Source organism: Panthera onca, chromosome D3 (assembly GCF_046562875.1).
Source record: "Panthera onca isolate mPanOnc1 chromosome D3, mPanOnc1 haplotype 2, whole genome shotgun sequence".
Lineage (NCBI taxonomy): Eukaryota > Metazoa > Chordata > Mammalia > Carnivora > Felidae > Panthera > Panthera onca.
In genome coordinates this window covers 33,379,264-33,401,173 of record NC_138350.1, presented here as the reverse complement: position 1 = coordinate 33,401,173, position 21,910 = coordinate 33,379,264, and the positions used below count along the sequence as shown (strand labels likewise).

Sequence of the window (21,910 nt, the reverse complement as noted above, 5' to 3'; positions counted from 1 at the left end):
TATTAAAAAAAATGAGGGAAAAAAAAACTTTCATGGCTTAAACAGAGTTATTACCTGTTCACCCCAGTATCTCTGTATCCAAAGTAGCATCCTACAAGGACTGATGTTCCTAGTAATGACCTTGAGCCACTTTGAGAACCTAAATCATCAAAGAAAGACCGTAAACGTCAACTGCGTTCAACACACAATGGCCGAATTTTCAACAACTAGATATTGTGATTAGTCAACACTTCCAGTTACATAGGTAATCCAATTAAGTGGAGGTTTTAAAAAGTTATTATATATAACAAGCGCGTTTAGTATAAATACTAGGAAAACTCAGACAGGAACCATTATGATAGTCACCATCCTTGATTACTACACTGCTAAGTACCAGGATGACGGCTTTACACAATTTAAAATTAAAGTAGGACATAGAAATATTTTGCACAAGTTTTATTTCAGATGTAGCGCTAAATTAGTATAGGTTCCTGTTTTCCTTTCTCCCTTCCTCCATTCCCCCCCCCTTTCCTTTCTTTGACTATAACTTCTCATATACCTTCTCTACAACACGCAAGAGATGGCCAGTACAAAAAACTCCCAAGACTACAAAAGAGATTTACTGCTATTTGTCCAGAGTGGTTCCCTTCTCATATATTCAGGCAAAAATGATACACTGAACCAGACGATACACTGACCCATAGTAGAAGCTTCATAATGGATCTTCCTCTTTCCTATCTGTTTCCCATCCCTCCGAAAATGGGAAAAGTGATCTTCCCCAATTGGAATTCTTATTGTGCTGTGACATAGCTTAAAGTGTTTTGATGGTTTCTCTTCACCTTTCCAGTGAAATGCACACTCAATATGGCCGTGACACTCTTGATCATGGCCCTGCCTCTCTGCTCTTCTGTCATGGGCCGCCCTGTGGTCCCCCCCACCCTGAGTCTATCCCCAGTTCCTCCTATGTGATCCCCTCCTGTCTCTTTATGTTTGGATATGCTGCACACTCTGCCTAGACCACTTTGGTTCAGTGTTTGAGACATGGCTGCCCCTCCATGAACCCTCCAAGGATGAATGTAGAGCCTGCTCTCTCTGTCCTTATAAGGCCCTCTACAAGCCCACTCGGGGTCTGGTTTCTGGCCCAACTGAGACTCCCTCAGGGCATAATGTGTGTAGCTTCGGTGCCTAGAACAGAGTCTGGCCCTTCAGAACCATTCTGATGGTTTCTCATTCTGATGAATGAGTTACTAGTTTCAGTCCCAAATTGGAGTTGACATACTCTGAGCGATACAATGAACAAAGGGGTCCCTGGGTTAGTAAGGCTGGTCTCCTTGGAGGGCACACCATGGCTGAAACAGAGGAGGAAGTCTTGGGGGATAAGGAGAGCTATTATACCTGACCTCTATCGCAGCTAGACTTGGTGCTTCAAATGGCCTTTTAATTCTAAGCCAATTAATAGAAGTAGCACTCATGAGAAGGCCTCCCAGAGTTTCCACACCAGACAAAACGAGTAAACGTTGGAGACCACTGTTGGCAGTTGACTGCAGACCAAAGAGTTTCTCCTACCGTACAGCAGGTCCTACTTTCACGTGACCCATTTATTTTTTTAATGTTTATTTATTTTTGAGACAGAGAGAGACAGAGCATGAACGAGGGAGGGGCAGAGAGAGAGGGAGACACAGAATCTGAAGCAGGCTCCAGGCTCTGAGCCGTCAGCCCAGAGCCCGACGCAGGGCTCGAACTCACGGACTGTGAGATCATGACCTGAGCCAAAGTCGGCCGCTTAACCGACTGAGCCACCCAGGCGCCCCTCACGTGACCCATTTAATTTTGCTCCTTCGTGGTAACCAAGGTGGTGGGTACTTCAAAGGGCAAAGATAGAAAGGGAACAAATCCCATTTTTTCTACGCTAAAAGTATAGCATCAGCCACGAGTGCAAACCCTAACTCACTGTGTGCTGAGGAGCTGTGCTAACTGGAGAGTTCTTCTCCATCTGGCTGCTCACACTACCACTCTCCTCCCCTGACAGCCTTGCTGGGTCTGTGAGCTTTACTCGTTGTCTGATGAGAGCGATGGCCAAGTGGAGATATGTCTCTAGAAACCCAAGTGATGTAATGATCTTTTGCCTGCTTTCAAATGGTTTGTGTGTTGGCGGTTCTGGGGTTTTATTTCTTCCACCCTCGGTTAGAAAGCATCACTGTAGGCTCCCTTCCTGTGTGACTGGCCTTATGAACGATCCATGCAAATCCTGACCACCACTCCCTCTTCCTCTGCCTTTGAACTCCCAGCTTCCTTCCCAGAGCCCTCCTTCATCATCTCCACCCTTGTTCTTTGACATCCAGGCCAATGAGTCCTTAAGAGCCTCAAGGTCAGAAAAACTTATCTTCATTCTTGGTCATGCTTCCAGCTCCTGAAATATACAAAGTAACAGTGAATAGGCATTTGTTAAACTGAGTAGAACTCGTCAACAACCACAGAGCCCGGTGCTTTGGGTCCCACCTTCTTCTGCATCAGGGTCACCAGTTAACTTTGCCGGGGAGCCCCGTGTCATTCTCAGAGCCCAGAGGGGCCTAGCTCTGGATGACTTTTCCCATTATTTTAGCTGTCCTATTAGTTAGAATGGACTTTTTGAGGGCAGTCTAAGAGCCTAATCGTTATTTAAAATAATAACACATTTAATGAGAACTATGTGCCTGTGCTAAGGAAGACAGTCTCAGATAATCCTGAGACCAGCCCTAAGAGATGGGTAGTGTTATCCCCTTTTTACAGATGAGTACACAGAAGCTTGGTGAGGTTAAGTCATTTGTTTAAGGTCACAGTGCTAATGGTGTGTTTCATCAATTGTAAGAAACACTTTTTCTTCCCATTTTAAGATCTCTGCAGTGGATATGCATCTTATGGTCGATGGGGGTTCTAGTCCCTGTTAGCCTGCCAGGAGCAGTCAGGGGGTGATACGGCCTTTGCCTCTGTGAACGTGGACATAGTAGCACACACTGTCTTCCCATCACTTCCCTTGTGTGTGTCCTTGTGACTCCATGTCTATGGATTAGTTGCAGACAGGTTGGTTTTGAAAGTAGAGTAAACGTTTGAGCCGGCATGCTTGGTTGCTTTCTCCGTAACTTACTGATAAATTACACTCTTTGTGCTGAAAAGAAAAACCACTATGAAAATTGGAGTGGTCTCATAATAGAGCAGCAGAGCGTTAGTGTGACATCAATGAGGCAAATACTTATCACTGGAAGAATAACTGCAATTCTATATTTTCTCATGTTAGCAGTGATCAATTACCTGGAAAGGAAGATACCCACAAAACGGTGTGGCTGTGTTTGTTGTTTTGCTGTTGAGATCCTTGCAAAGCAAACATATTGCCTGTCACATGTGAAGCATTGCAGCCGGAGGCAAGAGACATTGTCAAATCTCTTGGAACAGATAAAAGCAATGTCAGAGTAGCAAATGCTACTCTGATTCGGGGTATCTCGGGACTGTAGTTCAGGCATTGTGTCTTCATTTAAATGCAAGTGTTTTGTCACTAGTAGTAAAATAATGATGCATCTTAACAATCCTTGACGTCTTAGATTCAGAGAAATCCTTTAAGTGGCAGATCCAGTTTCAAACTCACGCAGCCTAGCTCCAGATATTTCGCCCATACCCACTATCCTCCCGGCTTTCATCATCTTTACAGGAAAACAGTTGCGGGGTATAAAGGGGCTTACAAATCGAATTTTAGAACATAGCTTGGTTGATAGCGAGCTGATGGTTCTTTACTAAATGCTTAGTGTCGCATTTAAAGCAGAGCCTTCCCCAACTCCCACTGCTTTGTAACTTGAATTAACATTGTAATTGATCACACAGTCCATTGACCTACCAGAGACAGCAAGCTGTACTGTCTTTCATTTCTTGATTGCCTAACAGGGAATCCAGGAAATGCTTCCCATCATCAGGATAATTACAACTCTTGGGATTGGTGGGAGGTATAGTCCATAGTACCCCCTCTCCCTCCTCTAGTTCAAAGCCAACTGACAGATCAACAGAGGTCTCAGACAGATGAAGACATGAAAACATGAGGATTGTGATAAAAATCAGAAGATATCATATAGATGATGGCCAGGATAGGATTGCTAACAGTTCACCCCTGAAGTTTTCAGACTTTCCACCTGGCCTAGTGCCACAGTCAAACATCGGAAGGGGTGGGGTCCTTACTACGTGGCGAGTGTGGGAGCTGATCAAGATACACGAGCAGTTGACTCTTGAACAACACAGGTTTGAACTGAGTGGGTCCACTTACATGTGGACTATTTTTTTTTCAATAAAGACACTACAGTGCTATAAATTTATTTTCTCTTATGATTTTCTTGATAACATTTTATTTTCTCTAGATTACCTTATTGTAAGAATACAGTACATAAAACATATAACATGTTGTTCAAGGGTGAACTATATTTTGAAAACAGGCCAGTTTGTCAAAGAAAGAGAAAAGTGGCGTGGTCACACACACTTGTTTCCTTCTCCATCCTGCACCGGGCTTCACTGGGGAAGGGTGAATGAGGGAGGCAGAAAGGGTACCGAGAAATGCCACTCTTCCTTCCTCCCTGGAAGCAGGGGCCACGGGAAAGAAGGTCGTCATGGAATAGCCACGAGCATCGACACCGCCCAACGTGGAATTTCGGATTTGAGTGTTTCTCTCATTCTGGCTGGGGTCCCAATCACCTGGCTGGGGTCCCAATCACCTGGCTGGGCGACGCGGGGCTGGTGGTGAGGTTGCATGCCATTTGAACACAGCACCATCATCTCGTTTTAGAATCTTTTTTCACACTTGTCATTTAGTTGAATTGTACCCATAGGTGTCTCTGCCTCGTTCCCTGTTCGCTTCATTTAAGATACATAAGAATAATCCCTGCTCTAGCCCACGGCCAGCATGTTGCTCAGAGGAAAGCCCCAGACTTCCCACGTGGAGACTGCTGTCTTCTCAGTACCAAGGACTTTCCACAAAGGATTCGTTCAGCCCTCTGAATCATGGCAAATATCTGAAAATCTGAATATTTTACAAATATCTGAATGTTATCAACCTGTGGGTCTGAGTTTCCCCAGTAGATTTCATCATGTTGCTGTAAGTCACCATATTCTGGGTCTAACGTTTCATTTTTAAATTAAATTAAATTTTCTCTTGTAAGCCATGGTTTCTCTATGAAGTTATTAAGGTGTTGATTAAAAAATATATGATTGCCCCCTCATAGGTAGCATTCTAACAGATGCATTTTATTTATTTCGTGTATATTTCTATTTTGTTTTTATGCATTTGTCTAACTGGTGTTTTGGGGGGGGGGTTGCTAACAAGGTGCTGAGTACTTAGTAGGTCCACGATGAGGTCGTATTAATGTGTTAATTACTTCAGGAGGGAATCTCAAAACAATGGGTTTTCAGATTATAACTTCCTTTGCCAGCATGGCTTTATTCTGAACGTGGGGCTGGTGGCTATTTTGCATGGTTAAGTGTCCGGCAACATAAACCACTTATACTGAAGACAAACTTAGTCCTAATATCCCTTTACCCGTGGGAAATAAAAATGTACAGTCTTCTTGTAGTTATTCCTATTAGAGCCCTGAATTGTCACCGACTTTGTGGGTGTGAAGAGTTGGAGTGGGAATGTAACTGGGGGAAAGCGTCCCACACTTCCCCAGTGTCGGGCGGGTAATATGACTTATACCCTACTGATGGGCAGCCCGTGGAGGGTGTCCATCCAGAGACAGAGCCAGAGGATGGAAGGCTTGGTGGGAACAGCTGGGAGCCAAGCCAGGGGGCACATGTCAGATGGGAGTCCATCCGAGTTGTTCCTGGGCCTCTCTCCCCTCCATCACAATTCCCTTTCCCTTTCCACTGAGGCTGATCTCCACACTCTTCCCCCTCCTCCCCTAAATGTGTCCCTGCACGACCCCTTTCTTACTCCTCCCTTGGGACATATTCCTTTCTCTCTTCAGTCCCTGTTACGTTCATTTGCCTGCACGGTAAGCTGCTCGTTTGGATGCACGACCTTATTTGCTGCTTCACAGATGCACGGATTTGAGCTCAGGCTTTGCCAGGAACTAGCCAAGAGACCTCCCGCGAGTCCGTGTTGTCTCCATGGGCCTCGGCTTTCCCACCTGGGAAACGGTCTCCAGGGACACCTCTGCCTTTGAGATGTGAACTCCACGAGAACAGAGACAGTGATAAGCATGGCGGGGTAGGAGTGCGTTTCCCACTTGCAGTGATTTCCGGCCAAGGAGCAATTCTTCAGCCTGACTCCTTCCTGTCTGCTGCAAGCTCTCCTTTCAGCGAACTTCCACTTTTCTCTTTCAGGGCTGGGAGAGGGTTCTGCCCTCCTTCATCCTGACAGCAGATCCCATCCCAGATCCTTAGAGAAAAGTGCCTGGAGGGCTTTCAAGGAATCACAGTGCCATCACATGCTCAAACATCTCCACAATGGCGCCAGGATCACTGTGCAGATGCCACCAGCGATCGAGGGCCACTGGGTGTCCACTGGGTAAGAGGGCCAGGGGTGGACCGGGCCAGGGAGGGACCAGAGAGCACAACGTCTTTGGAAGGCCTTTCTTAGGGTTTCTCAGATGCACAGAGACTCTCTCCTATCTGCAATGGTGTAGGTGTTATCTAAGTTCTAACTAAAAGCCAAGCAACACTTTGAAACTCTGGTTGGTAAAGAAACAGAGCTAAGTACTGTAGAAATCTTAGCTAAAGCAGAGATGTACCACTGTTAACCAAGGGGTGTGAGTGAATGGGTCCTTGTTTACCGAAGTCTGTGGGACCACTCGTGTATGAAAAGAAACCATTAGCAAGTGAAATTAGGAGTCTGTGTTTCACCAACCCTGAAACATGACTTGCAAGGTTCTGATGGTCTAAATATTCTAGCCATATTCTGGTAATTTAATATACGGCTTCAGGGTTCTAAGAGTACGTGAAAAAGTACTCAGGCTACCTCTACTAGCCAGGGCGTATATCTTGGACTCTTTTCCAGGTTGCAGAGCTGAGATTTATCCCAGTTTGAGCTCTGGCTTATCTTCCATTAGAGCTTTTAAAAATAGCCTAGAGGCAGACCTGCAGTTTTTCCCCTACCCATTAAATTGTTGAGAATTAACAAGGCTCACTCTGGGATCTAATCACTTCTCCCTTGCAGCCTCCAGGTACCTTGGGGAGGGATCAAATGCACACAGAGAAGACAAAAAAGGAATTTTATAAGATGATGAAGACCCAGAGGTTTTATTTTTTTCTAAAGATGGGGTTTCTTAAAATAAGGAGATGGTAAATATTTGCACAGCCTGAATGCGATGTGCTTTTAATAATTTATCATTTTATTCAAAAAAATATTTATTGATTGCATAACTATTTACTGTGTGCCAAGTACTGTTCTAGATTTTGTGTACTTAGCAGTGAACAAAACAAGACATGGTCCCCGTCTTCAGGAATTTTTCAAATAAACATACAAAGAAGTGCTATGAAGAGGGAAAAAAACAACAGGTGCTAAAGGGGAATACCAGGGACCTTATTTTAGGATGGGGGTGGGGTCAGGAAAGGCTACCGAAGGAGAGGACACTTGAGCTGGGATGTTGTTAGCTGTGCAAAGACCCGGGGAAGAGCTTTCCATCTGGAAGAACTAGCAAAGGCTGGGCTGGAGAAACAACTGACCCAGAATCCTTGTAGCTGAGGTACAGTAAACCTGGGTGTCTGATCTGGGGAGAACAGCTCCAGAGGAGGCTCCTGAGGCGGGGCAAGGCCAGCCAGAGCACGTCTGTCCGAACTGGACTTACCATCCAAGAGGAGAACTGGAAGGTCTTTGACGAGTTTGCAGCAAAGACCATGCTTTCATACTGGCACCCTGGCTGAGTGGTAGAAAAGTGATGTGAGGGTGACCAATTAAAAGACGCAGCAGGTGCATCTAGCGGTGAGGAGGCCTAGGTGAGGGAGGTGGTGGGTCCGTGGAGTGTGGAGGACTTGAGATGCTCAGAGCGCCGAGCTCTGGGGCCCCCCGAGGCACACCACCACCAGTGCCCAGATGAGCAGTTAAACTGCATTAACCACTCACGCCAAAGGGAGCCTCCTTCCTAGGGGGGAGGAGCCTTACGACTGTCTCCTTCCAAGCCTTCTCTGCAGACTCTGCCGAGTTCCTCTGAGTGCCTTCTGTGCATGCACCCTCATCGGACGTTCACTGACCGCCCTCCCCAGAGGGAGGTGCCCGCTTGGAGTAATGTTTACCTCTCTCCAGTGTGTGAGCTGAAAAAAAGGAAATGTTAGCAATTTTGAGAAGCACGGGCCTTTGAGATTTCAGCCCCACTGCTTGATTTAGCAATGCTGGATCTGCTCAAACCAAAATTATTATAAATAATATATAGTAAATACTATAGATATAACATGATATATGATATATTGTGTATCACATTGAGTTCTGATATTACATTGTGTGTATATATATATGAAAAAATATGTGTGTGTGTATATATATATATATATATATATATATATATATATATATATACATATCACAGATTGGAGCAGATTTATAAGGTCAAAACTGATGACATGTAAGTCATGATATAACTGAGAGTGGGATCTAGCAGAGGGTTACAGAGGACGGAGTCTTTGGCTCTTTGGCCGATGTGTTGAAGAAACTCTCCAGCATTTCTCTGGTGCGGGCTGTGCTGCAGAGACAGGAACTGGCCACAGGTACAGCGGTGATCAGTTCCTGTGAGCCATTTGTGCCCTGTAGACCTCGTCCAAGTATTTCTGGCCTAGGAATCCAGCATTTATCTAAAGCCACAGCATAAAACCATTTTATCATTGTCATTTTGTCAGCACAGACGAAAGGAACCCTTATATCTGTTGTTATGTTAGCTTTGCTTTTTCACTAATGGACCCTTTGTTTTTCCAGGAGAGGGAAAATTAATTTTCACTAGATGGGAGGGTGAATGTGCAAGTGCCTCTAAGTGACTTCTCCCCAGACTGGATTCCATTTCAGGATGACAGACATCCAGCACCTGCCTGCTCTAGACAAGGTCCATAAAAGGGAATTGTTCAGGAAATCAACTATTTTTGCACTAGCATAAGGATACTTCCTTCATAGGCCGGCACTATACTCTTCCCTCATCCCACCAGAAAGGAAGACACTTGTCTGCAGTCAGGCCCCCAGGTGGAAGTGAGGCTGGCAGGATTGGGCTCTCCTGGCTTGTTCATGAAATGAATGAGAGAATGTGGTGTAGAGAGATTAGGAACACAGACCTGCAGCCAGACTGCCTGGATTCCTGGTCTGCTCCTGCTCCTGGCTGGTTTTGGAGCCTGGGGCACATTCCCTAATCTCTTGTGCCTTGGTTTCTCCAGCTGTAAAATGGAAACAGTACTACTTTACTCAGAGGTTGTTGTGAGAATTCAATGAATTGGTGTCTCTGAAGGCAGAGAGTAATGTCCGGCCGAGTAAACGTTTGTTATCATGACCATGATTTCTTGACAGGGTAACGAATCTGTTCCGCATGCCTTTGGGTTTTAAAATGCCTTCCTTCCCCTTTTCTCCTCCAGCTGTGAAGTGAGGTCGGGCCCAGAGTTCATCACAAGGTCCTACAGATTCTACCACAACAACACCTTCAAGGCCTACCAGTTCTATTATGGCGGCAACAGGTGCACGAGCCCCACCTACACCCTCGTCATCCGGGGCAAGGTCCGCCTGCGCCAGGCCTCCTGGATCATCCGCGGGGGCACTGAGGCTGACTACCAGCTGCACAATGTGCAGGTCGTCTGCCACACGGAGGCCGTCGCCGAGAGGCTCAGCCAGCTGGTGAACCGCACTTGCCCCGGCTTCGTGCCCGCCGGGGGCCCCTGGGTGCAGGACGTGCCCTACGACCTGTGGCGAGAAGAGAATGGCTGCGAGTGCACCAAGGCTGTGAACTTCGCCATGCACGAGCTGCAGCTCATCCGTGTGGAGAAGCAGTACCTCCAGCACAACCTGGACCGCCTGGTGGAGGAGCTCTTCCTCGGGGACATCCACACCGACGCCTCGCAGAGGATGTTCTATCGGCCGTCCAGTTACCAGCCCCCGCTGCAGAATGCCAAGGTACCCTGCAGCTGACCGCCCTCCCGGCCTGCGGGCTGTTTGTTCTTTATTAAGTAAGATGAGTGGCCCGCAGGGAGACGTGTCAGTGGGGCCCAAAGAGCCCCATGAGAGGAAGCACCCGGCGTCATGGGGGAGATGTGGAGGGCTGCACGGGGAGGCACGCGCAGCAGAAGCAGGAGGCCTGGCTGGGCCACCACCTTGCTCTGCGGCCAGGGGCTGTGGTTTTCCTGTTGACATGGGTGGTGGTAGCGGGGTTGTTGGTGTGCTAGGGGTTCCTGGGGTGGTTATTCTAGAAGATTCATAAGGCTCTGTTTAGCTCTAACCCTCCAGGAATATCTTCTTTGATTCTAAGAGGAAAGCATAAAGGGAATTCGAAGATGTTATAACCACACTTGGGAGGGACAACGACAGTAATGATCCCAGCCCTGGAGGAGGCGGAGGGGTGCCTGAGGAAAAGCGACAGGGCTCTTGTAAGGCTGTGGTCTTACACCCACCCACGTTACTGCTGTCAGTCTTCACAACGACCCCTTGAGGCAGATGTCACCACCCTATTGGGCTGAAGGGAGAGGCAGCAGAGATTCAAGGGGTTGTCTTTTGCCCCAGGTCATCCAGTTAGGGAGGTTCTGCACTGGAACTTGAACCCAGCCCTCTTTCTCCAGACCCCACATTCTTTCCATTCGACTAAGTGAAATGTAAAGTCACTGTAATCACCAGGGAGGACGGAGGGGGGCAGGAAACAATTAAAACCTTATAATGTTCTTTTCTTGAATGATAGTCCAGTAATTATATTTGGAATTCACAAAGCATTTCCTTCCCATGGGCTCAGAATCCGTGTCAGCCTGTAACATGATCGTTTCCACCGCAGAAGTTGGGGAAGCTCTAGACAGGGAGGGGGTGCGGAGAGGGTGCCAGGGGAGATTTCTCCAGTGCTCCCCTGCATCAGATTGGCTTCTGTGGAATCTTCTCTAGAACAATGATTTTCTAAATGAGGGGCCCCATTTGACTTCTGTTTGACAGTTTACTCATTATTTTTCATCTTTTTTTTTTCTTAGTCCTTTGAGTTCATTTATGACTGGTAGAGATATCCCAGAGTACTTTCCCTGCCAAAGACCACTTGGTGTTATCTTCTATTTATCTGTGTTATTGTGAGCTCCTGTAATGAAAGTCGCCTTTATTATAATTGTGGGAAATCTGCTGAGGAAGCCCACTTGGCGGAGGCTGCTTCCTCTAGATGCGTCTCACCAGGGACTGTCCCCACGTGTGAGGTGAAGCCAGACGGAGGGCCCAGGGCCCCAGACCCAGCGTTCCCTGGGCTCACAGCTTGACTGTGTCCTGCCATAAGGTGCCAGATGCACTGAGGAGGAAGAAGTGAGTTAGGGCAGTGAGGGAGAGGGTGGCCTTTCCTGCCTGCCTTCGTCCCAGTATCTGCCTGGGATCCCCCAGTACCCCTCAGGATGGGGGAGGAGCTGAGAAGCTGAAGCTCCACCCAAATGCACATCACACAAAGGCATCCAGAGGACAGTGGCACCGGGGCACGGGTGCGGTTTCTGGGGAGATTTTTAGGAGTCACAGGCTCCCAGTACCATCGTGGGACCCTTCCAGGCGGAAGTGTCATCCAGAGGCGGTGCTGAATGCTGCTGCTAAACAGCACTTCCCTCCTTTTTATTTTTAATGTTTGTTTAGTTTGAGAGAGAGAGCATGTGAGTGGGGTGGCCAGAGAGAGAGAGGTGAAGAGAGAGTCCCAAGCAGGCTCCATGCTGGCAGCACAGAGCCCAATGTGGGGCTCCATCTCTCAAACCGTGAGATCATTACCTGAGGTGAAGTCAAGAGTCGGACGTTTAACCAACTGAGCCACCGGCTGCCCTATGAGTAGAACTGCTCTTGATATCTCTGGTGTGAAAGAGCAGCAGGGAAAGGAGCTTTCCTCCAAACGTTTGGCTTTCTTTGAGTACAATCTAGCCAACTCTTCAACTGTCTATGGTAATGAGAGGTAAGAATGTCATGAATCAAAATGGCCCACAGATAATCCAGAAACGTTATGCAAGCCAAGAGCGCCAACCGGGTCCCACTCTGAAGCTTTATGAAGACCTGCTATGCACAGAGAGTCCTTTTCGTGGCCTGCTCACCCACCAGCAGAGACACTGCTCAACAACAGACAGCCAAGAGGCAGGAGCATTGAGGCAGGGAACTGAATATGGAGGAGGGAGTCCGAGGGAGGAGGCTGAATTGCTGCAGGAAGAGGCAGGTGCAGCCCTGGAGCTGCCCGAGCTGGAGTCTGGTTGCTCTGCTGTCTGCACCTGACCTTGGGCTGATAGCTTGCACACATTCAGGTTCAGATTCCTTTCCCTCAGCTTCAGATGCCTATGGAGGCTCTTTTTAGGACTGAAAAGAAAAACAGATTTAACCATAACACCTTTCTCTTCTTACCTCTACGCCCTCACTCTGAATTCACTGTGGTACTTGTGGCATGCCTCATCAGGAGGCCTGACAGGTAAAATCAGTATTCCTAAGACGTGCAGCTCTGGAAGATTCTCTCCCACTCCTTCCCAGACCTGTAGGAGGGATTTCTCGTGCTGTCAGTCGACTCACTGAACAGAGCCTGTCTGTTGGGAGGGCAAAGGCACACACTTGTGGTTCCTGGAGGAAAAATGTCTTGACTGTGAGTTATTACCATTGGCACAGGGACTAAGGATGACAGTTGTAAGGCTGACCTTAGGATTTTTGTAAACAAAAAAGTGGGCGACATGCTTTTTTTTTTTTTTTTTTTTTTAACACTGTCTGGATAAATTGATGAGAATATGGACTTCGGAGGTGGTAGCCAATCCTGGAATTCTCTTCTGTGTCCATCAGCTGCGGGGTGTTGGTTGTGTCATCTGACCTTCTGAAGCCTTAATTTTTCTTCTATAAAGTAGTAAGACTATAAGAATCGATTGGATTGGTGTGCGGAATGCTGCCTGCCATCTGGAAAGGGCCCTCCACCAATGCTCCTTTCTCCCCACTCCTGGAGTAGGTAGCCCTTCTGGGCAGGTGTCTCCTAGAGGGATGACATTGACCACGGGCCTCCAGGTGTTTGATGATGACTCACTATGAAGCATCTCCTTCCATTTTCTGCTCCCTCCCCTGCTAAGGCAATTGTGAGGACATTTACCCAGATTCTTAAGACATAGATCCTTTAAGCCCCAATCCTAATGCCCTGATTTAAGAAATTTTAAAGGTAGAAAGAACCTTGGGCGTACTGTTAAGAAGAAGGAGGAGGGGGAGGGTGAAAGGGGACGGGCAAGGGGTGGAGGAAGAAGAAGTATAGAAGAGTATGAACAGTATGATACCACTGTGTAAAACTAATAATGAAGGGAGAACAAGATAAGCTTACAGAGGGGGCAGTATTTCTGGAAGGGGACGTGAGAAACAAAATGATTGTCTCCGGGGAAGGGAACAGTTGGAGGACAGTTGGATGGAGCCTCAACACTGTATACCTTTTTGTACCTTTGCAGTTTGTGCCATGAACCCATATTATCTAAACAGAATCACCATGCACACTTACAATGAATTGGGAAAGTTAGGACCCTGAGGCTCAGAGGAGTGCAGTGGCCACAGCTAAAGACGGCAGCAGGGCTGGGAGGAGGACCCAGGCAGGCGTCCAGGGCCGATGCGTGCTGTCCACCGCCTCGACTGCCAGCCCGCGTGGCCAGGGGCGTCCTTCGAAGGCCAGTGAGGTCTGTGTGGCTCTGGGAGCTGAAAGGGCCCATTCTTCTCTTGTTGTCCCTGGCGTTGAACGTCTTGGCCTGCAGCATGCCGCCAGGTCCTCAGGAAGTTTTTAGATCCTTCCCCAGGACAGCTACGAGAAGAATAAACGGACTTGGCCATTGGTGCCTTTCCAGACTCGGTGCAGGCAAAGCCCCAGGTGCTCCCTGCCTGCTGGCCAGTGGCGGGTCGCCTCACCCGCTGGGAACGGGAAGGAGGAGGGCTGGGAGCACATCCGGAGAGACCGCACTCCCCCCGCCACCCGCCTCTTTGAACTCTTTGCCTCCCCCTAATTGCCGGTCCGTAGAGACCTGGCTGAAAATTAGTTTAAATGCTAAATTGAGTTTGAAACCACTAGTCTCAGCCCCTCTGGAAACGGGACACCGTGTAAAAATAGAAACTTTAAATCAACTTGTTTTTCTAAGCTTTATACAGCTTTGCTGTGAGGTTCAGAATCCTTTGGCAAATACATTGCCTTTGAAGAGAATCAGGTGTGCCGGGAGGATTCTTTCAGGATGAAATTGGCTACCCTTCGCTACAAAAAATCAGGACTGCATAAAATAACCCCGAAAGAAGAGGCTTTGCCTGAACTGAGCTTAACATCAGGGCAGCTGTCACCCTCTGCCTAGATTTTTTGTGCAGTTGAAGGGTTAGCCAGTCGAATTCTTTCAGTGGTAGAATCAAATAGTAATTAAAAGCAAATGATTGCCCGGGAAACGCCAGAGCCTCAGGATCTGACTTGTAAGCAAATGGAATTGGTCTTTCGCCAAAATCCTGCACTGATTTAGCCACAGGGTCGTAAATCAAAGGGGTTGTCTGAAACCAGACAACTTTCCTCAAGCCGTGTATCTCAAGTATTCTGCCCCAGCACATGCATAGCACATCGGAGGAGGACAAGCACCGAAGTGTTTTAAAGAGTAGCTGAGGACTGAAAAGGAAGAAGGAAATACTCATGGGCTTTCTGTCCTGAATTCTGTAGAAACTTCTAGACTGTGAACGAGCATTCGGTTTTGAGGGAGCTTGCTTTTCCAAGCCTTTTCAGAGTATGTGAGAAATACAGAGACTTTCTGCTATCTGTGACATCAGAGAGACTGTGGACCAGGGCCGTGGGCAGCACACTTCTCGGGCCAGCTCCGGGAGATGGCTGTGCCGTGGGAAGTGGCTCCTCCTTAGGCATGTGCTTGGCGGGAACCCCGGACGGGTGGGTGAGTGGGTGTCACGGAACTAACAGTAGAGGGAGCCGTGCATGGTGTTTGTGGAAGATCTCGTGTTCCTTCTCTTCCCGCCAGCGTAGGGAAAGGAGACGGGCTTCGTGGAGGCGACAGGGAATGGAGGACCGGAGAGCTCAAGGAGTCATGACCTAGGAAAGCCCGTCTCGCATTAAGGATGAATCCTAAAGAGAAGTGTGGCCCAGCTCGCCGGGGCTGGGTGTCTACTATAAAGCAGCAAATGTTGCACATCATAAGGGAAGACAGAGCTGATGACTGGGGTTGAGTGATGGGGTCTTGACTGTGAAAAGGTTGCCTGTGTGGACCTTTTATTTGGGCCAAAGTATGAAATGCCATACAGTTGCTCTGCCTCACAGCTCCTGGCATACACTTTTACTGCAGAAACAGTTCATTACATTTCTTGACTCCAGAGTGTTTCAGCAGATAAACAGACATGCAAGGTTGCTTTATTAAAGGAGTTAGCAGACCAGGAAATACTTGTTGTCAGGGACGGAACAAGTGGTAAACATTTCAGCCCTTAAAAGGCAAGAGAGGGACGCCTGGGTGGTGAAACATCCGACTTCGGCTCGGGTCGTGATCTCGCGGTTCATGAGTTCCAGCCCCGCGTCGGGCTCTGTGCTGACAGCTCAGAGCCTGGAGCCTGCTTCAGATTCTGTGTCTCCCTCTCTCTCTCTCTGCCCCTCCCTTGCTCACAGTCTGTCTCTCTCTGTCTCTCAATAATAAATAAATGTTAAAAAATTTTAAAAAAAAGAAAAAAAAAAAAGCAAGAGAGCCCAGAGGACAGAGTGAGAGCCTGGGCATGCCAGAAATCAACCATCCACAAAGTCTGTAGGAAGCCCATTCTGGGGGAAGAGTGGAAGGAGGGTGGACCCTTGGATGGGCCAGACCTTGGGGTCTGCTGGATTTACAGCAGATTTAATTTAATTATTACAATGAATCTACTTCAACTATTTAAATGAATTTAAATTGATAAGAGTAGAAGAAACAAGCAAAAACATCTATGAGAAATTTTCTTCTGAAACGTTTTTGAAGTCATTTGTTTTAAAGAACCAGCCTCTTAGGGCCCTTTACATCTGGCTGTTGAGTCTGTACATAGTGTGTACGTGTAGGCAAGGTGGAGGCAAAATTGTCTTTTGTGTGATTTGCTGATGTTTTGCAAACTGGAAAGGCGTTTGTGGGCTAACCTCTCAGATTCTAGACTTCTTAGAGAACGCCGTTCTAGGAAATGAAGGGTTGCTCCCAAAGACCCCCCTCCCCACCCCCAAACATGTGCCCCTTCTAAACTCCAGGATGCAGACAGTGTGGAGTTGACTTCTGCCTCGGGAGACAGATGTGATCCGTGAGAGTCAGCAACCCACCTGGCCTGTGTTCTTCCATCTGCCTTCCATCCCCCGTCCCTTCGTGGGCACCATCAGCCACCGCTTGTGGCCCCGAAAGCTGCTGTAAGACACAACAGGTGTGACCGTGGCTGTTCCCCTTGCTTCCTCCTGAAAGCAGAATCATCATGACTCATTGAGGTGGTCAGAATGAGCCCAAGTTCATGAACTCCTGGGATCCCAGATCTGAAAAGCACCCAGTGAGGCCCCTTCCACAAGGTGGTCAGCTCTCATTTGTGATGAATGCTGGCCTGATCTATTCATATTGTTAAATAGCTGGTGACCGCATTCAAGCAATCAGGCTGTCACTCTCGAACCTTTATCATACCCTCCGTGCTCCCCCCAGATGTCACGGGAAGTCGGAGAAAGGGAGAGTACTTTGGTCTTAGTTTCAAAAGGCTTGATGAAGTTGTTCTCCAGTGAAATGGAGAGGTCCTGGGAAGTCTGTATGTGTAGGAATACCTACAGTAGAAATTTAATCAAATGTGTGGAGATGCGGAGTTGTAAAAAAAAAATAAAGAAATAAAAAAGCTTTCAGCTTCAGTCATTGGCAGGTTTCTTCCTGAGAAACATGAATGTTTTTTATCCCATGGAAGAAAACTCTGTGAAAGGAACTTTCCATCATCTGTGCCCATTTCTCCTCCTCTTTGAGCAAAACTTTTAGACCAAGAAATGTTTTATTCATCCTGCTTTTCTAGTTGATCTGTTCACAGCAAGATGATATCAAGTAATTTCTTCCATTCTGGGAAGACGCTGGAAACAAGTGGATACTGTCAGCAAATGTTGTCGACGGACCAAGGCTCTCCAGAAATAAATATTGGCAAGGAACGAGAGAAAGCCTAGAGAATCCCTATCAGTCATCGGCCAGAGAAGACCTTTACCCAGGGACCCGAGTCCTTGACAGGGAGACATCTGTTCTTTGCAGGACCTCAGCCTAAGAGACAGCCTGGGGCCAGGGTGTAGCGCTCAGCAAAGCCCAAGACCAAATTATGCTCCAGATTCTACTTTTGGCTTGTAAAGTCATCTGGGCCACGTTATTCTATCTCTCTGTGCCTTGGTGGCCTCATCTGTGAAGTGTCCCCGTGGTCTCTTTGAGAGGTTGTAAAGCTAAGGGAATGGTGTACTTGAACCTCCTCAGAATCAAATGTCCTGTGTGTGCAAAGCTGCCCTTAGCTGACGTGTTGCCAGGGCGCTGGGCAGGAGAACAGAGTGGGCAAAACCCCACTCTTTGCCTAGAACATTGCTCGCTTATGATGTTGAAGGTTTATCTTTCATTTTTAGAGTAAGTTTGGTTGTTTTCTTTTACGATGTTAATTACATAGGGATCTTGTTTTCTCCCCTCCTCCTTCAGAATTAAAGCTTTTTATGGTTGGTGGAAAGAGTCGTAACAAGGAGACATATTCTGGTCCCTTTGCTTTAACCTTCGGATCTTTTGTGTTCAGAAACCCAGACTTCAAAGCAGCCCTTTCTAAGAATCAGGGAGGGGAGTGATGTAGAAAGAAGCCCAGTGGGAGAGCCTACAAACTGACAGCTTCTCAGAGGAGAATCATGTATCAGAGTGTGGACCAAAAAAGAGAGCAATTCCATAAAGCAAGTGATATTCCATACTACACATGAGTCTTCATGTCGAAAAACTTCTCATTTAGTAGTGTTGAAGAGCTGCGATTTGAGGAAAGCATCCTGAAAAAGAGAAACGTTAGAGCCAATACAGTGTGTAGGTCTTAATTTCTGCTTCCCCATTATTGTTCCTATAGGTCTTTTGGGTTTTATTCAAGCCAAGGATGGTGGGAATGAAGAGCACAAAAATCTAAAAATCTGTCCATAAAACAGAGTGGTTTCCCCTTTACCTAACCATGACTAAAACTGGTCTCTTGGTGATAATATCCACAGAGAGGTCAAAAATCCCACCCCTGTCTGCTACATCTTTGGTTTTTTTAATGCCTTCTCAAAAGTTGTTATCAAAATTTACTAGTCGGCAATAACCAGAAAAGCAACCCTGTTAAAAAATGGGCAAAGGACTTGAATAGACACGTCTCCAAAGAAGATATACAAATAGCCCATAAGCACACGAAAAGATGCTCAACATCACTCCTCATTAGGGGAACACAAATCAAAGTACAGCACACCATACCCCTTCGATGGCTGTTATCAAAAAGAGAAAAAAAATACCAGTTGGCAGGGATGTGGAGAAATTGGGACCCTTGTGTACCGTGCGTGGGAGTGTAATGGCGCAGCTGCTGTGGAAAACAGTATGGTGGTTCCTCCGAAAGTTAAACACAGAATTACAGTGTGATGCAGAAATTTCACTTCTGAGCACATGCCCAGAGTTACTGAAAGTGGAGTCTTAAATAGCTTGTACACCTGTGCTCATAGCATCGTTACGCACAGTGGCCAAAAAATGGAGTGTTCGTCAACAGATGAATGGATAAACAAAGTGTGGTCCATACATACGATGAGATACTATTCGGCCTTAAAAAGGAAGGGAATTCTACAACATACTGCACCACGGATGAACCTTGAGGGCATTGCGCTAAGCGAGATAAGCCAGTCACAAAAAAACAGTAAGTTCTGTATGCTTTCACTTGTGTGAGGGACCTAGCGTCGACGGAAAGTACAAGGGTGGTTGTCGAGGGCTGGGATTGAGAGAACGGGGAGTTGTTGTTTCTTGAGTACCGAGTTTCAATTCGGGAGGATGGAAAAAGTTCTGGAAGTAGACGGTGGTGATGGTTGCACAACCGTGTGAATGTACTTAGTACCACGGAGCCGTGCACTAAAAATGGTTCAGATGGCAAGTTGTGTGTTATGTATATTTTACCACAATTAAAATAGTTTAAGAACTTGGCAAGATCAATACCTAAGGGCCAGGTTCTTCCCATTGTGTCCCTAAATTCTCACCGACCCAACTCCTGGACGGCGAGCTTCCTTTGCTTGTGGCCTGCTTTTCTCTGTTGCCAAACAGGAATTCTTCCTCCAGGTCCCCATCTCAAAGGTCAGGACCCTGCCCCATTATTCTTAAAAATGCCAAGTGGACTCCAGGTGCTACCATGGCACCTTTCTGGAACAGCCTGGGCCAGGCTGGACGGTCCTCTTTCTTTCCAGAGCCGTCTTCCGCACAGCTCAGCATCCTTGTTGTAATAGGCCCAGGCACCAGAACGCTGCTGTCCTGTCTGTGAAATCTCAGGGATTTGGATCTGAGTACTGGGCTGGTTTTACTCAGACTGTGTGGGGCAGGGGCAGGGGACCAGGGACAGCAGGTATGGTTTGGTAAAGGTGCTGGTCATGATGACACTTGTTAGCAGTTAAGAGGCTGCTTCCTCTTCATATGTGTTACAGACATTATGTTCACTTTGCACCCCAGACTTTGAGTATCAGAACCCCATTCCAGGGTAAGAAGTTTGGATTCTTCCCCTCCTGATAGTTGACTAAGAAAATACATAATGACAAAACTACTGAATTTGGTGGTACTTTGTTTTATTTATTTATGTTTATTTTATTTTTTATTTAAATTTTAGTTAGTCTACAGCATGTTACTGGTTTCAGGAGTAGAATTCAGTGACTCATCACTTATATGCAGCACCCAGTATTCATCCCAACAAGTGCCTTCCTTAACACCCATCACCCATCCCTCACCCACCTCCCTCTGTCAACCCTCAGTTAAGAGTCTCTTGTGATTTATTTCCCTCTCTCCTCCTTTTTTCCTCTTCCCGTATATTCATCTGTTTTGTTTCTTAAATTCCACATGTATTTGTCTTTCTCCGATTGACTTATTTTGCTCAGTATAATACATTCTAGCTCATCCACATCATTGCAAATGACAAGATCTCATCCTTTTTGATGGCTGAGTAATATTCCATTGCATAGATATACCCCATCCTCTTTACCCAGTCATCAGTCAATGGACATTTGGGCTCTCTCCAGAGTTTGGCTATTGTTGATAGTGCTGCTGTAAACATGGGGATGCCTGAGTCCCTTTGAAGCTGTATTTTTCTACCCTTTGGATAAATACCTAGTAGTACAATTGCTAGGTCATAGGGTAGTTCTGTTTTTCTTTTTTTGAGGAACCTCCATACTGTTCAGAGTGGCTGCACCAGTTTGCATTCGGTGGTGCTTTAACTACATTTTTATCTTATCCACCCTAACCTGTGTTTGCACCTGTAGTGGGAGACATGCCTTTATTTAGTCTTCCTGTCAAATGCCATGCATGCCTGCGATCCAGCTCCCTGGGCCTCATCTGAGAAGTTTCTCCCCAAAGTGATTCTGGGTGCACTGAGTGGGAGCCATCTTAATCTACTGCTAATTTCTTGCAGCAGTTATGCAAGTAGAATGACCCCCATTTTACACATCAGGACATTGGAATAGAGATTAGTGACTTGCCCAAGGTCACCAGCTGAAAGCATGGGGCTGGCCCGTGGCTCCCAGGACCTGGCCAGAACTTCTCCTTCTGTGCACAGAATGTGTAACAGATGCATCGGGACCCCAACACAGTGAGGACTTGGCCTTCATCTCACTCTGTGGCGGCCCACTTGATCTTACCATCTACAAGCCATAATCGGTGTTAGCAAAGGAAGCCTTCTCTCCCCTCAGTGACAACTCTAGGCTCCTCTAACGAGCACGGTGACAAGTTAGTGAGCCTTGAGTTCTCCCTGGAGGAGAATGTGGAGGGAGGGCAGCTCCCTCGCTCTCGGAGACATCCGAGCACTTAACCAAACAAGTGCAGGAACATCACGCTGTGTCAGTGCTGGCAATGAAAAGGCCTTGGGAAGTTGGATTCCTGACTTTGGGAAACACGTGTGTGCCCTCCTGGGAGTGCCTGCCAGTCCCTGTTACTCGGGCCTGGGGCCGCACCAGTGAGCAGCTGCACACCCTGGGCCCCGTGGCTGGGGGAGCCCCAGGCCGGTGTCCAGGAGCTGTCCCCCTGAGAGTGGGCCACAACTGTCACCCTCCTGCGACAGCACTGATTAGATTTGCCTCGTGCTTCTGTCCGCTTTGCCACAGCCAGTGTGGGAGGGAGAATTCCGAAGAGACGCTCCCCACGGCCAGGGGCAGGCAGCCCCTGGCACACAGGCGTCCTCTGACTGAGGTCAGATAGCCAGGCAATGGCGCGGGTGCTCAAGAACCCAGCTCTGCTGTCTTCTAGACCGTGGCATTTTGAGAGGCGCCCTGAGCCGTCTAGGCAGACAGCATTTATGTGGCTGGCAGTCCCTGGCCACCTCTACTCACTGGAGGTTTTCTAAGCCACAACCCTAAACAGACGGCCCTTGTCCCCGAGGCTCTGTTAGCGTTCTGAAGCAAATGCAACAGGGAGGCAGTCCCGGAAGAGCCGCAACTATCTTGCACTAATTAAGTGGCTTAAAGCTATAAAGCAGGAAGCAAATGAAGAGCCCATAAACCTTGAAACCTCGGGGCCAGCAGACACAAATGGATGTGCGTGCTGACTTCTCAGAGGCCGCTGCTCTCGCCCTCTTTCCGGCCTCCTCCTTTATGCCCTCCTTTGAAAG

General features: G+C 47.4%; 1 protein-coding gene across 1 annotated transcript in view; it reads left to right on the top strand.

Moving 5' to 3' along the window:
• APCDD1 (APC down-regulated 1) overlaps window positions 1-21,910 on the top strand; it is a 34,236-nt gene that overhangs the window by 7,145 nt on the left and 5,181 nt on the right. The window contains exons 2-3 of the mRNA XM_060613240.3: window positions 6,313-6,496; window positions 9,535-10,066. Of these exons, the coding sequence (XP_060469223.2) occupies window positions 6,313-6,496; window positions 9,535-10,066 (716 nt within the window). The remainder of the gene's footprint in view (window positions 1-6,312; window positions 6,497-9,534; window positions 10,067-21,910) is intronic.